At 35.2% G+C, this 15,649-nt stretch overlaps 1 protein-coding gene across 1 annotated transcript in view; it reads left to right on the top strand.

Annotated features, from left to right (window-relative positions):
* The window catches only part of LOC129572542 (pyruvate dehydrogenase E1 component subunit alpha, mitochondrial-like), a 13,298-nt gene extending 5,635 nt beyond the window's left edge, over positions 1–7,663 (top strand). The window contains exons 3-8 of the mRNA XM_055452514.1: positions 6,046–6,235; positions 6,400–6,510; positions 6,595–6,686; positions 6,765–6,936; positions 7,006–7,183; positions 7,251–7,663. Of these exons, the coding sequence (XP_055308489.1) occupies positions 6,046–6,235; positions 6,400–6,510; positions 6,595–6,686; positions 6,765–6,936; positions 7,006–7,183; positions 7,251–7,581 (1,074 nt within the window). The 3' untranslated portion in view covers positions 7,582–7,663. The remainder of the gene's footprint in view (positions 1–6,045; positions 6,236–6,399; positions 6,511–6,594; positions 6,687–6,764; positions 6,937–7,005; positions 7,184–7,250) is intronic.
* Positions 7,664–15,649: the final 7,986 nt, after the last annotated feature.

Raw genomic sequence — 15,649 nt, forward strand, 5'->3', positions numbered from 1 at the left:
GAAACTTGAAAGTGATTCAATTCACAGATAGTTAACCCTCTAATGCATACAACCGCCTCTAGACGGGCAACATTTGAACGCCTGTAGAACGTGAACCGTACATCGGATCACATTGCTTAATAGTCATTTTTATTCGTCAAGGTATCCTCTATAATCTTGTCTTTTGCACTATTAGTCTACACCAAATGGTTGTTGAGTTATAAACTAGAATGTCCGTAAAAACAAAAATTTGACAAAATAAATTATTTCATTTTTTTCACTTTTAAACAATGGATTTGATTGTTCTCTGATTTATGTCAATCGCATTTCCTGACTAAACCATGAGGAATCTAGGATTATGAATATTTTTTTAAATATCTATGGCCAAAAATCAACCAAGTACCAGTACTCCCAGCCCTGGGAAAAATTAATGCATTAGAGGGTTAAATTCACTTTTGGAATCTTGTATGAAAAATAGTCGGCTTTAGTCGTTTTATTTCGAACATATTGACTGAAGAATAACTATCAGGCGACTACAGCCGTCTATTTCGTTTGAGATAATCATTTTTAGTTAGCTAACGGTCAATTTTTGTTCACCGGGATAAATTTTACACCGAGGGGTAAATCTGTCCAATTTTTGTTCACCGGGGTAAAAATGGTCAATTTTTGTTCACCGGGGTAAACTATTTTTCGGAATAAAGACCAAATCATACGTAGTTTGATGGCCTGATCGATCAGAAATGTATGTTCATACAACCTGTCATTTAATACAATCTTTATAAATCATGTTTTCACTCATTTTTGGGACCGAGAGGTCAAATATTTACACCTAGGTGTAAATTTTACACCGTGAGAGGTAAATTTTTACACCTCGAGGGATAAATATTGCCCCGCGAGGGATAAATCTTAATTTACCCCTCGAAAATTTATCTCGGCGCAAAATCATGAAATAACTTTTACCCCTCGGTGTAAATTTTTTTGCTCCATTTTATCAAAAATTGTGTCAAAACATTGGAATCATCGCTTAAAAGTAAAAATTTGAAAGAAAAATGATTTGTTATGAATAGAATAGAGAAAAATCGCATAAAACTCGAAATACAATGAACTTGCAGAAACCTCACATTTTTTGAAAATTAATCAAAAAACTGTTCACCAATGCAAATATTTGTCACATTTTCAATCAATTCAATAATTTGATCCGCTACCTTTTCATTTTGTTCATCAAAATGGGAAAAAATGTTGCAACTTGCATGTTAGAGTGACCCATATTTTCAATTTTGGGACTGATACGAGCGGAATTCTGCAAAAATATTGCAAAAATTTTGCAAATCCCTAGGGGATGATTACTGGAGGATTATGCTTCCAGAACACATTGGACCCAGTCGGATCCCCCTACTCCACTGGATTCTCTTCCAGTTTAAGCAATTGCTTCGAAATGTGTGTGATGAAACTACTGAAAATGAGTGATAGTCCGCATTCGGTCAGGATTTTCTTGAGGCTGATAAGAGGTAAAGGTTTAGTAACTTTAACAAAGTCGTAATATTCGAAATCCTCTAAAACTTTGCTTAAGAGAAATATTTTTTATCTCTTATTAGTTTTTTCATGGTGATTTTTTTATGTGTTTTTTCTTTGCGTCAAAACATAACCCATGTCACGTCGCTTCAGATAAGAAAATAAAAGGACTTCGAAAATTTTGGTATTATCGATTTAGCCAGTTTTGACACACAAACACATACAAATTTCAAGAAGACAGACGAACGACGCATTATGTGCCACTCTGCATCCCACTCGTTCGAACATCGTCATTGCATATATACACAGCGCGGTGGCACGGTATGTCTTTGTGTTTGAATGAGATGCAGGTGATCAGTTGGCATGCTTTCTTGTTGTGTTTTGTGTTTGTTTCTTCGTTCATTTGTTCCACCAGTACACTAAGTGTTATTTCAATGTATTGATGTATTGTCATAGTCAAAAAAGTGACACTTTGGTAAACGTTAGGAAATTTCCGAAGTTTTCTCGTGTATTACCATGACTAAATTCGTTATTTTGGCCTCGGCAGATGAATTATATCTTACTTTTCACAGTTTTTGTGGGTAAAATGGTCAAAAATGGCCTCCTACGATATTTTTGTCTGAGAAAACTGCTATTTTCTCGTCAAAATACATGAAAATATGACCATTTGAACATGGAATTACCCATAAAATTGACTTAAAACAACATTTCTTCATTGAGCAATCAAATGGTTGCAATTTGCATACAAAATCACATTTATGACATAGGAAACCTACCTACATTTGGCTGTTATGAGTCTATTTCCACTTAATTTTAAACGAGGAATCGATCTAAAACTATCTCAACCCTGTCTGAAGGGTCTACAAACACTATTCCGTTATCTCTTATCAGTTCCGCGAAATATGCAAAAAACCGGAAGACGCGTATTTTTTGTATCTAATTTTTTAATGGACTGATAAGAGATAAGAGATATCTGCCTTCAGCAAAGTTGTAGAACAGGTTGAGTTCTACAACATTCCCGAAGACACCAACTTGTTATCTCTTATCAGTTACGCGAAAAATGATAACATAAAAATCGCGTTTTTCGCGGTCTTCCGCATTATGATAAGAGATAAGGAGATAAAATCTTCGAAAATATTGTAGTACTTGTCCCGCTCTACAATTTTGTCCCAGACAGATATCTCTTATCTCTTATCAGTTGCGCAAAATACGCGAAAAACCGCTGACCGCGAAAAATACGGGTTTTTTACTTGTCATTTTTCGCGTAACTGATAAGAGTTAGGGGAAATCTGTCTTCAGCAAAGCTAAAGAAAGAGTTGAGCTCTACAACATTCCTGAAGACAATAACTTGTTATCTCTTATCAGTTACTCAAAAAACCGCGAAAAACGCAAAATTGTTGCCGCGGTCGTCCACGAATCCATCGACATCACTTGTTGGTTGGTTGGGGCGTTCTTCCGGTTGCGGGGGTGACGATGGTTGTGGAGTCGGCGATGGTTGCGGCAACACTACCGTTTTTGGACGACCACCACGCCCCGCTTTCACCAACTTATTCCGCTTCGCAATTGGTTTCGTTCGTTTTGGCAAATTCCCCTTGTTCGGTCTGCAACGACCTTCTTATTATTTTTGTTGCTGTTGTTGTCTATTGTGGTTTGCTGTTCGGCAAAAAATAAAACAAAATTAAAAAATCATCGAGAAAAAAAAACACACACACACACGAAAAGAAGATAAAGAAAAAAAATTGAACATAACTTACCCCAATGTGTACACGAAAAAGAAGGACGATTCGGCGTAATGCACTTTGATATAGCACCTCGGAATTAATTTTTCGTTCTAAGAATCTTTGAAAACTCAACGTAGTTAACTCGTCCGGGGCACAAACAATCCAAGAACACATAGTGTGCACCCTACACTCATTCGCTTCTACTCAGTTCGTTCATCGAGCATACATACACAACGCAAACATTGTCTGTGTATATGTGGCAATATTGAACGTGCGCCCGTCCAGTTGAACCTTATTGTCACATATACACAGAAACCGTTCGCTCGATGAACGAACCGAGTAGAAGGCGAATGAGTGTAGCGCGCACATTCTCTTGCTTGTGTTTTCTCCGTTGTTGTGTCTTCGTTTGTGCGTTCGTTAGGTAACTCAGAAGCTTGTACGTATTTATCTCATTCTTATGTTGAAAAATTCTAAGAGTGTGTCTGGAATTGTTGATTTTGACATAAGACGATCAGCTTTCAAAAGTTTGGGACTTATCCTTTAGTATAGAACTTTTTTTTAATCATTTTTCGCGCTTTTCGCGAAACTGATAAGAGGTAAAAGCAGAGACTGAAATTTCGGGATCTTCTACCAGATTCGGGATCCTCTAAATTGAAAAGTGCTGCTCTAATTTCAAAATCGGGATGTTACTTTTTTATATCTGGAAATAAAATTTTGAAGTTGAGTCATTCTATCTCTTTATTTTCACAGTTCTCAACTTTATTTTCTCGATATTTCGCATTATACACAAGCAACAAAAACTCAATTCGCCTTAACGGTATCAGTTTTTGTTTATATTTCGAATAAGTAATCATTCGGCTGCAAGAAAACTGACCGCCGATTTGTAATGTAATGTGTTTATTAGAAGTGAAAGTTTTTGTTAGTATACCTACAATATTTACAAAGTTTTCATTTTATGAGTTTCAGTCTTGTGACTTTTCAGCATATATGTATGATAATTTTAGTTGTTCTAATTTAATTATTTTGTGGAAAATTCTAAATAAAAACCACAATGACGGGTTTTTCTGTTTTATGTTGGTTTTTGGTTTTGATTTTTAAGCTAAGTACACAGTTCCTTGTGAAATGAAAAAATTTCGCCGGTGAAATCTTCACAGGTGATATTTGTATGGTATTTTTTTATTTTCGAATTGCAAGCATAATGATTTTTGATGCATGAAACAGTTAACTCCTTCCAATATCAACACGACATATGAACAAATTCGGTTTTTGAGTTCATTCTTCTATGTGTTTTGTCTGAACAAATTTTGATTCGTACATTTTGCACGCGAAATATTTTTCACGGCCGTGAAAAAATAAGAAAGATCAAAATACATTAAAGAAAGAATTCAAAATTCAAATTTGTTCATGTGTTGTGTTGATATTGGAGGGAGTTAACTGTCTCATACATCAAAAATCATTATGCTTGCAATTCGAAAATAAAAAACACCATACAGATATCACCTGTGAACATTTCACCGGAGAAATTTTTTCATTTCACGAGGAACTGTGTACTTAGCTTTATGTTTGAATTGAATCAATTGGATAAAAATTTAAAAAAGTAAAAATGGCAAAATAAGTAAAATAAATAAGCTAGAGCGGGTTGCACTATTTGTGTAAATTAAATTCAATGTAAATCATTAATGTGGCAAATTCCAATTAATGTTTCCATGAAATTCGTTGGTGTTCTTCGGAACACCGCCGATTTTAATTTATTAGTTCTTTTGTTATGACTCATAAGCGACTATCGATGATGCGATTACTGTTATTTTTACGAAATTGTAGATTCAGTTAAATAAATCTATTTAGCTCGACTGTTAGTGTAACAACACATGACTCAATAACATGAAATAAGCAAGGTGTGCATTTGCCTGTATAATCGATTTTTCTTCAAATCGGGATCTTCTTAAAATTTGAAATTTTATTATTTATACAAAACGATGTTGAACAAACTAATAAAATACGCAAGAGGTGAAACAATACATAAGCTTGACGTTTTATCTGCGGTGAAGTGCCAATTCCACTTGTGGTAAATCGGTAAACCTTGACGAGTATTCTGCCTCTGTTGGCGCGTATTGGAACAATAGAAGCTCTATCGCTTCTGACACTTCGTCTGTCAAAATCAAAAACATTGTTTACATTGCGATTTGTGTTTGGAACAAACGTGTAGACACGACGCCCAGCCCCTAGGGGATTTCGTGTTTATTTTATTCAAGAAATTTATGACAATTTTGACAATATTGACAAAATATCCACCATATTCATGTATATTGTACTACAAATATTTGAAGCATACAACATGGCTTATCTGTAGAAATTGCCATTCATCTTCGTATGTGAAAACAATAAATACGGTAAAATCAATTCATTGTGGTCACTTTTTTGTATACACGATATACACGAATTCAATGCCATATTCACGAAATATTCACACAAATTCGAATGTATATTTTGACTTTAAAGCCCCTAGCTCAGTCCGCATCAAGCGGTCTATGGAATGAAATTGTAATTGTACTTATTCTTAAGATGACTGTTATTGATCTAAGCACATAAATATAACCTGAATGTAATGACGCTTCACGTCGTTTGCGTCGTCTTGACTGATTCAACCTAGAAACAATCGACTTTGATCGGATCCGTATGTTTGGTTTAAATACATAACCTATTTTAAAATTTACAAATCTTCAGTAAAAATGACAAAAAAATTCAACAAACTTGATAACAAATCAGAATTAAGTGTAATAAAACTATGTATCATAAATACATAATACAATATTTTTTTCTCTTTGAATTGCAGCCTTTCAAGTTGCACAATTTGGAGTCAGGACCATCGACAAAGGCCGATGTAACCAGAGAAAAAGCACTCGAATTATATCAACAAATGCAAACGATTCGTCGGTTGGAAACAGCTGCTGGTAATCTATATAAAGAGAAAATCGTACGTGGTTTCTGTCATTTGTACTCGGGCCAAGAAGCATGTGCTGTTGGTATGTACACCGGTTTTATTTTTTTTAGTGAAAAAAAGACAATCGTTGAATTCAGTATCGATCCTGAATCAGAAGCAAATTTTGACTAAAAGTGGATCGTGATTTTTGAAATAAAACCATTTTTTTTCTTCAATCATATCTTTTGGTTGATGTTCAATGAATAGGTATGAAAGCTGCGATGCGTCCACAAGACAACATCATATCGGCGTACCGAGTGCATGGTTGGACTTATTTGATGGGAGTACCGCCAACTGGTGTTTTGTGTGAATTAACAGGTAAATCCAGTCATTTATTTTGTTTCGTCACAAAAATTGACATGTTTTTCGATAAACAAAAATGCTGTAATAATCCGTAACCAGGAAAACAAGGCGGTTGTGCCCGTGGCAAAGGCGGCTCAATGCACATGTATGCACCCAATTTCTATGGCGGAAACGGTATCGTCGGTGCACAGGTAAAATTCCGTTATGAATATAGTTTCACGCTAAGCGATGGCCAAATCTAAACAAATGATCTCTTATGGAATTTTCAGGTTCCATTGGGTGCTGGCGTTGCATTCGCCTGCAAGTACAAAGGAAACGGTGGTGTTTGCTTAGCATTGTATGGTGACGGTGCATCGAATCAAGGTCAAATATTCGAAGCATACAACATGGCTTATCTGTGGAAATTGCCATGCATCTTCGTATGTGAAAACAATCAATACGGTAAAATCAATTCATTGCGCTCACTTTTTTGTGTGGAAATTTATCATGTAACATTGGCATTGTTCGCAGGTATGGGAACAAGTGCTGAACGTTCATCGTGTAACACGGAATATTTCCGAAGAGGTGATGTATTGCCCGGCATTTGGGTCGATGGTATGGATGTTCTGGCTGTTCGTAATGCTTTTGAATTCGCTATTAAATACGCCGTTGAAACAGGACCAATGGTCATTGAAGTGCTTACTTATCGGTTGGTATCCCGTATGGGTTTTCATCATTGATTTGACTTTGAATAACATTCTTTTATTCATTTTCAGTTATTCTGGACACAGTATGTCCGATCCTGGTACCAGCTATCGCTCCCGAGATGAAGTTCAAGGTGTGCGCCAGTCTCGCGATCCAATCAATGTATTCAAAGAACGTCTTTTTGACTCTGGTCTCGCCACCGCCGAAGAAATCAAGAAACTTGACGACGAAATTAAGAAGACTGTTGACGCAGCAACAAAAGTATGCAAAGCAGACAATGAAATCTCTGTCGATGAACTCTATACCGATGTTTATTCAAAGAACTTGGTGCCACTCATTCGTGGAATTCTTCCAGATCAACTTCACAAACACAATTCACTCAATAGAGCTGTTAACCTTTGAGTTATTCGATGCAAAATATTGCCATGTAACTTAGATGATTTGCGAATAAAGACATTTGAATAAAAGAAAATAAAATATAAAATTGAGCAATATGACATTATTCTGAATTGCTCAATCCTGGTTGGAATATTGATAGCATTCCCGCACTAGGACTGGACAATTTTCAAAATATAGAATTAGACATTCTCTTCTTTAACCCTTTGATGCACAAGTTTTGTCTTTTGAATCATTTCGATATATGTTTTGTGCCATGATAAATAGAGAAAGACCCTCATACTTAGATTTTTGAAAAATTGCGTATTTGTCGAGAAAATCGGAAAAGAGTCAAAAGTGTCAAATCACTATAAAAGCTTGAAAAAATTAAATTTCATATAACTAATGATGCAGAAAGTTAAATTGATGTGTTTTGGTCCTACGAGTCCTAATTTGACAATTGAAAAGAATGTACAAACCCACAAGATAAGAGGAGGAAAAATGTGGAATTTGCTATAATTTCGCATTTTTTTACAGCAGTACATGAACAGAAAAAACTTTCCATTCAGCTAACCAATTGTAGCCTGTAAAGTATCAAATGAAAGCTAGTTCAATTCCCTACATTTGTTTCCAAACAAGAATGCAAAAATATTCAGTGGTTTCATGGCTATAGCGTCTGGCGTATCTGGTTACTTTAGGAACCGATATGTGATAAAGGGTTAAAAGACTTATTTTATCGTTGCGCTTTTTGGTATCCTTCTAATTTTGTTTCCATATTTTTGCTGTATAGTCATCTAGATTTTCAACATAATTGGGAACTTATTGATGTATTATATCCTTTTTTGGTGATTTCTTTTTTTCGGCTTTGACGATGGGTATATTATTGACACTCTTGTCTTCTGTGTTACACATACGAATGTATGTAGAAAACGCGAAATGGAAATGAGGCGATTTTCACTTTAAATTTGAGCAGTACGAACAGCGTTAACCATTTTCAGTGTCTACCTCATTACCCTCTATTGCTGTCTTGAATTTATTCAAATAAGGCGCTATTTTTGCGGTGTATGCCTCTTTCAGCGGCTGATATTCACTGTATTGGTTTCTCTCTCGTGAGGTTGGAATCAAGAGCGTTTCGACAAACTGTGCGATAACTTCCTCATCAGCTTTGAAAACCACTACAGCTGGGTGGTCATGGTCATCCTTCAGTGTAGCTATCAACATATGAATCGTTGAGAATAAAAGTGACCTCCGACGATTATTTGGTGTGAACATTTTGTGATTTTATGCACTGAGAAAAGGCGGGAAGGAAATGGTTGGACAATTCACAAAATCGTCTGCAATGACAACATTTTCAACGCAGGGTTGGAATATGATATACGCTTGGTAAATCGATTTATTTTTGCACAACATATCCAACACAAATTCTGATGTTCTGTGGTACCCTGGTATAACCTTTAGCCGGCCTCAAAACAAGCACGAAAAGTCATATCCCTTCTTTTGTTTATGGGAATTGCAGGTCAACGCAAGATCTAAGTAGGCAGACCATTTTTGTATGCACAGTAGCGAAACGTTACGAGTACGCGTTGCACTACGTTAAGTAATTCTACAAACGTAGTGGTACGCGTAGTCGCTACGCTTTGTCACTATGTTTGTATGAAACCATGAAACTGAAATATTATTAGAAAACCCATTTAGAAACTTTTTGGATCTTATTTTTCCACAAAAAACTCAATCTATGACATTTTGAAGCTGATCGAAGAAGATTTGAATCGGTTAGAATAATCTTGGCCTACCAATTTTTCGTAAAATAGAACCGTAACATAACGTTGGTTTAAAATAAAAGTGAAAATAATAGTGAAACATAGCTAGTTTCACTATTATTTTCACTCTGTGCATGATTAGGGTGGCTTTTTTGCAGACAAGATACGATTTTCTATTGCGCAACAGGCTTAAAAGTTGTGGTTGGACCTAAAAAGAAAGAATATACCTTATACAGCGATTTTCGATGACGAAAACACGTTCCGAAATAATTAGGCGGCTAAAAATACAAATTCTGGTACATTTTTGGCATTTGACGACTTTTTCCTTGCCTTTATTGTATGTTTCAATATATTTTTTTGCTTTGGGATCAAAGAATCTGACACATATAACATGGAAAAACAGTACTGAAGTGATTTTATAACGATTTTTGGTCATTTTTTATGAAAAATATGTAATTTTTCTCAAAATTTCGATAATTTTGTATGGGAGGTACCCGTAAATCGCTTTTGATTGGCTTCATACTTCCTGAGATTTTTTTTTCTGGCGAAAAAATAAGATTCTGGAAGTTTCATGCTGATCGCATTTGCGCAAGTTTGGTTTTGGTCCATAAATTAATTTGAAATTTCCTTGAACCTTCAGTTTGGTCATAACAGTTCAATGTGAATTCCCACTAAACCAAGAAACATATTTAGACCACATAGCACTTAAATTCTTTGTATATTCTCCTTCTATGAGATTGAAGGAAGGTACTCAACAATTCCAATCGATATAAGTAGTTTTGAGCCCATCAAAGTGTCAAAAAGTGGTCAAATTGAGCGAAACTTCTCACAAAAAATACTGTAACTTCAGTACTGTTTTTCCATGTTATATGTGTCAGATTCTTTGATCCCAAAGCAAAAAATATATGAAAAAATACAATAAAGGCAAGGAAAAAGTCATCAAATGCCAAAAATGTACCAGAATTTGGATTTTTGAACGCCTAATTATTTCGGAACGTGTTTTCGTCATCGAAAATCGCTTTATAAGGTATATTCTTTCTTTTTAGGTCCAACCACAACTTTTAAGCCTATTGCGCAATAGAAAATCGCAACTTGTCTGCAAAAAAGCCACCCTAGTGCATGATTTATTTTTAGTTTAAACGTCTTTATGTTTCTCTATTATGTTAACATTCAACATGATTCTCCTTTATTTTAAGAACTGCTTCTCAGTGATAACAAACTGATAAGGAATGCGAATTTCGATGTGGCACAATAACATTAAAATATTTTTAACCATTTATGCAAATAATCTCTTCTTTTTCCAAAACCAATGTGTTAAATTGAAATATTTTGAGCCGTCAATTGTACAAGTAATGATTCTTATTGATTATACTTATCCAATACTTGGAATTTGGCCATATTTAGATTTACCAATGTTGTTTCACCGGCGCTCCGAGGTTTTCATACAAACTTTCCATGTAGGTCGCAACACAGCCGAAAATCGAAAAAAAAGTTTAAATTTTTTTTTCCGATTCTAATGCAATATTCGGTGTGCTGAATCTATTGGTGTTATCGCCACATCGGAATTCGCATTCCTTATCAGTTTGTTATCACTGAGAAGCAGTTCTTAACATAACATAATAGAGGAACATAGAAAGCGTTTAAAATAAAAATGAATCATGCACAGAGTGAAAATAATAGTAAAACATAGCTTTGTTTCACTATTATTTTCACTTTGAACATGTTGCAGATTAAAGTTTAAAGATATCAGATATATCTGTATTTTTGAAACGATCTTCGATTTTGGCTTGGTTATCTTCAACCCCGGAAATGTTCAACGGAAAGTTTCTTGGCTTTATAGCGTTTTTCACCCGCATCCCACATGGAATTGATAAATTTCCGTTGCTCTTCTGTCGGAGAATCAAATATGCTTGTTTCAAATTTGTTGCGCTGAAGCGCTTTCCGTTGAATATAACAATTTTTATCCCGGATTGATTATCATTGGCTGCCCTTTCGCTTTCGATAAAAACTTGAAAATTTTCACGGAACATTTCCAACGAATTGGCTTCCTTCATCGTACTCATGTTCTGCTTCCCCATGCGGACGAGTGGTAGGCAGAAATTCGAATAAAACAAGCAACGACATTTTATGGCGGACGGCTGCTTGCATGTGTGCAAGATGATGCGACTGCACCCCTCTTGATAAACGATCGGATTTTAGACAAGATCCTTCTTCACCAGGTTGTCCATTAATTCTTTAAACGCGACTTAGTTCAAATTTGGGTGTCTGTTTATGTACCATGTTTTGTTATTCATCCATACACATAAATCAGCCAATACCTTAGTTTGGTTGTCCGATTCATTAACTGGAATGGTTCTGAATCAGCACCAGTGCTAGACATATACGTCACAACACTGTTGATATCTCTCTTTGAAATTGGTTGAGATGAAGCCATCTATGAAAAAATTAATATGACATACATAAACTCAATTAAGTCGACTAATCCCATATTTTATAAAACTTCAATAAGCAGACTTTTCTTAAAAATACATAAACTAATCCTACCTTTTTTGTTTCGGTATTCGATTTACACTTTTATCTAGCTCTTGTTTTATCTCTTTTCACATATATTTTAAAAATGCTATTTTAACAAAATTATTTTAATAATCTCCTCTCTTGGACTTTTCACATATTAAACTTTAAATCTTTAAACGCTTTCTATGTTTCTCCACTATTTTAAACCAACTTTATGTTACGGTTTTATTTTACGAAAAATTGGTAGGTCAAGATTATTCTAACCGATTCATTTGAACCCCATACAAATTTTCGCATTTTCTTCATAAAATTAGCAAAAAAATGACCATATGCATTTTCATGGGAGGTACCTTTATATCTGTCTCGATTGGCTTCAAAATTTCAGAGATTGAGTCTTTTGGTAAAAAAAATAAGATCCAAAAAGTTTCATAACGTTTGCAATGTCAAAAATAGAGGTTTCCGATTGAGATTTCTATTCCTTATTTTTGCTAAATATAGCTATCGGTAAGAATTCGTGCTCAGTCGGCTCCGCCGAAAAATCAGCCAATCACAAAAGGCTGAAATTTGCACCAGAGTAATGGAGCTACTGCTGAAACATCGTTTTGGGTCATCTTCATATGAAGGTAGGATTGAATTGTTTTCTTTTCTTGTTGTTTTTCATATGTGTTGTTCGTTATTATGCGGTTTTTCATTCAATCAAGGTCTACTTGGTTAAAATAAAAATGATGTTGTAAACAATGAACTCAAATTCAAACAAATTTCGTTATTTTGTTCAGATGAATTTGATCCAGGTGTGACTTCAACCCCGAAGAGAAACAATAAAAAGGCTGATTTTAATAACAAGGATGCTCTGGTTCTAAAAGATTTCGTAGTCGAAACCACTGCCAAGCAATCAGTCGATAAAATTTCGGGTAACCATTTTGAGAGTTGTTTACAATTCAATACGATTTCACACCCATAGAATGAAAGAATAACTTATGAATTTTTTATCTATAACTGAGACGGAAAAGAACTTGGAGCAAAAAATGAGACAAATAAAGTATAAATAAAATAAATTTTTCTCGCTACTGGATTAGGTGTCTTCAGTTTATTTGTAGTTCTTTTTAATTTCTACAATAACGCCGAAGACACCTAATCGGTATCCATTTCCAGTAGCGAGAAAAATGTAAAAAACTTCTTTTCTGCGCAATGCTGAGTTGTGTCGCTTTTGCTCGCAACTTCATTTGTCTCATATTTTGCTCTAAGTTTTTCCAGTCTCAGTTATAGATAAAGAGCTCATAAGTGGTTCTTTCATTCTATGGGTGTCATTCGATTTTCATTCTCCAATCTCTTCAATAAATTTTCTTCCCTGTGTGTGTTTCTTTAGATCGCCCAGTGATTGATTCAACAAAAATGTTGCACCAGTAAAAATGCCATATTAGAATAAGAGCATCAAAATGAATTCAGAGTGATTTGATAGTAGTGCTGCCAGTTGAACTGAACTATTCATGTTCATTCAAGTTTGTTCGAGTTTTTTATGAACTTGGAATTTTTTCAGAGTGAAGTGGGGAGCTAGAGCAAGTTTCGATCACGCCAGGGGGGAAAGCAGTAAAATACAAATTTCATTTTTAAGGAATAAAAAATAAAATTGCTGTAATATTGCATTGATGTATATTTATATTGTTAATGATACAAAATTGTTGAAAAACCTTGTTCTTAGAAAAGGAAACTTTTCATGAGATATTTTTTTTCATTTGAAAGTCATCGTCATCAGCAACATTGTAAGGGAAGAAAACTTCTGGCTCCCACTTTATTATCGGTGGCGAGATGCCCACCATCAACCCATTTTTTGCATAGTCTGCTGCTGGGTAATGATTCAATTCATCAGTACCATTTAATCTAATCCTCATCATTGCATCCAGATTTTTTGTGTGTGTGTCGTATATGTTTGAGGACAGAAAACCCTCTTTCTGCCTCCGCACTGCTAATTGGAATAGATAATACTGTAAACAATAACCTCTTAATGTTTGGTCCCCATGAAATTTATTCAAATTTCAAAGATTGGGCCCAAAAAGCCATAATGCTTGTATGGCTGCTTCTATTTCGCAATAATTGGGACAATTAACGATCTCGTTTATTAAAGATTGCCATTCTTTGACAATCGTATCTTCATTGGAAATTTTAAAGAATTTGTTCAGACTTTTGATTTTAGCAATCCCATAAGTTCTGATAGCGACAAAGTTATTTGGCTCGGGTAGTTTATTATGGTCAAACACATCAAAATAGCTCAAATCACCTGTTTACGGTAGGCTCAAATAGAAGACGTTCTTGTTCTATGGATATAAGTAGACTGTATGCTTTATTCAAGCGGCGCACACCTATTTATAGGTGCGCGTGCGACCTATGAAGTTGGTTACAATACAATACTAAAATGAATTATGAAGTATTGGCGCGATAGGCCCAATCGGCACAGCGCTATCTCTTAAGCATTAATAAGCCTATTGTCTATTTTGGACATCACCGTCTGGGAAATATGCATTTAATTGATTTAATAGAGCCGCCAATAAATTCAACTTGTAATAGGTAATATCTGGAATGACGTTTTTATCATCCTTCAATGAAACTATGGCGCCATACCTAAACTCCAAAAACAAAAACTAAGAAAGCCAAAACTCCGAAAATCAAAAATCCCGAATGGACCAAAACTTCGAAAACAAGTGCAAATCGATGAAATATTTTTCATTACGGTCGTGTATACTTCTTCACCGACATTCGCTATTATTCCTCGTTTAGTAGCTTCAAACAGACCGACTGCTCCACGCTTGGTTTGCTCACCGATTCCAAAAAAAAATCAACTCAACGCCACCTTCAGCGGTTACGATTTTCAACATGATATAAATCTCATCTATTTGTGTGCGATCCACCGATCCATCGATACGTATGGAAGAAGTAATTGTTGTTTCAAGTTTTTTCTGCAATTTTGCCTTATCTGACTAGAACAATGGTACTTAACAATGCAGAATACCCAGCTATAGCATATTGGTTAGCGTGCTAGCGTTGTAAGCGTGGGGACACGGGTTCGAATCGCATGTGTGCCAAAAAAAATTTCTCTTCAAAATATCATTGGTTCTGCCAATGGCATTGTGAATTGATGGACTACGGCCCATGTTAAGGCCCGTGGAGTGCCCTGGGAGGCACTTTAAGCTGTGGGATACCAGTGTACTCAATAAAGAAGATGAGTTGGTTCGAGTACACGTAAAAATGTTTTCAGTGAATTATTGCAATACTAACATACTTGTAATTCTCAGGAAAATGTAGTTATTTTTCGATCGCATCTTCAAAAAGATGACATTTCGATGAATTTCTTTGAAAAAATATGACGCTTTGAGAAGAAAGATGACTTTTGTGCAAAGATGGTATGATATGACAAGCCTCAAAAAAAGATGACATCTGGGACTATAGCTGTGCTCACGATTTTTTTTTATCAAGATATCGTAATAAACTAACGATATCGTTCGATATCGTTATTATGATGGAATCTTAATAACGCTATCAACTTTTTATCAGGATATTAACTATATTCAAATAATAACAATATCGGATGAATCTTAATAATATATTTTGGAAGTTATCAAGATCGAATCCTGATAATTTATCAACATTCAATCTTAATAATCATCAAGTTCTGGAAGTGGGTTTTGCTGGATCCTTAGGATCGACCAGAACTGCTCCCAGTTCTGGAAGTGGATCTTCAGGATGGACCAGATCCGGTTTGACACTGCCCTTTTCCCATCTTGAAGATCCACTTCCAGAACTGGGAGCAGTTCTGGTCGATCCTGAGG

The sequence above is a fragment of the Sitodiplosis mosellana genome, unplaced genomic scaffold, assembly GCF_009176505.1.
Source record: "Sitodiplosis mosellana isolate CC-2019 unplaced genomic scaffold, AAFC_SMos_1.0 Smas_scaffold_5189, whole genome shotgun sequence".
NCBI lineage: Eukaryota > Metazoa > Arthropoda > Insecta > Diptera > Cecidomyiidae > Sitodiplosis > Sitodiplosis mosellana.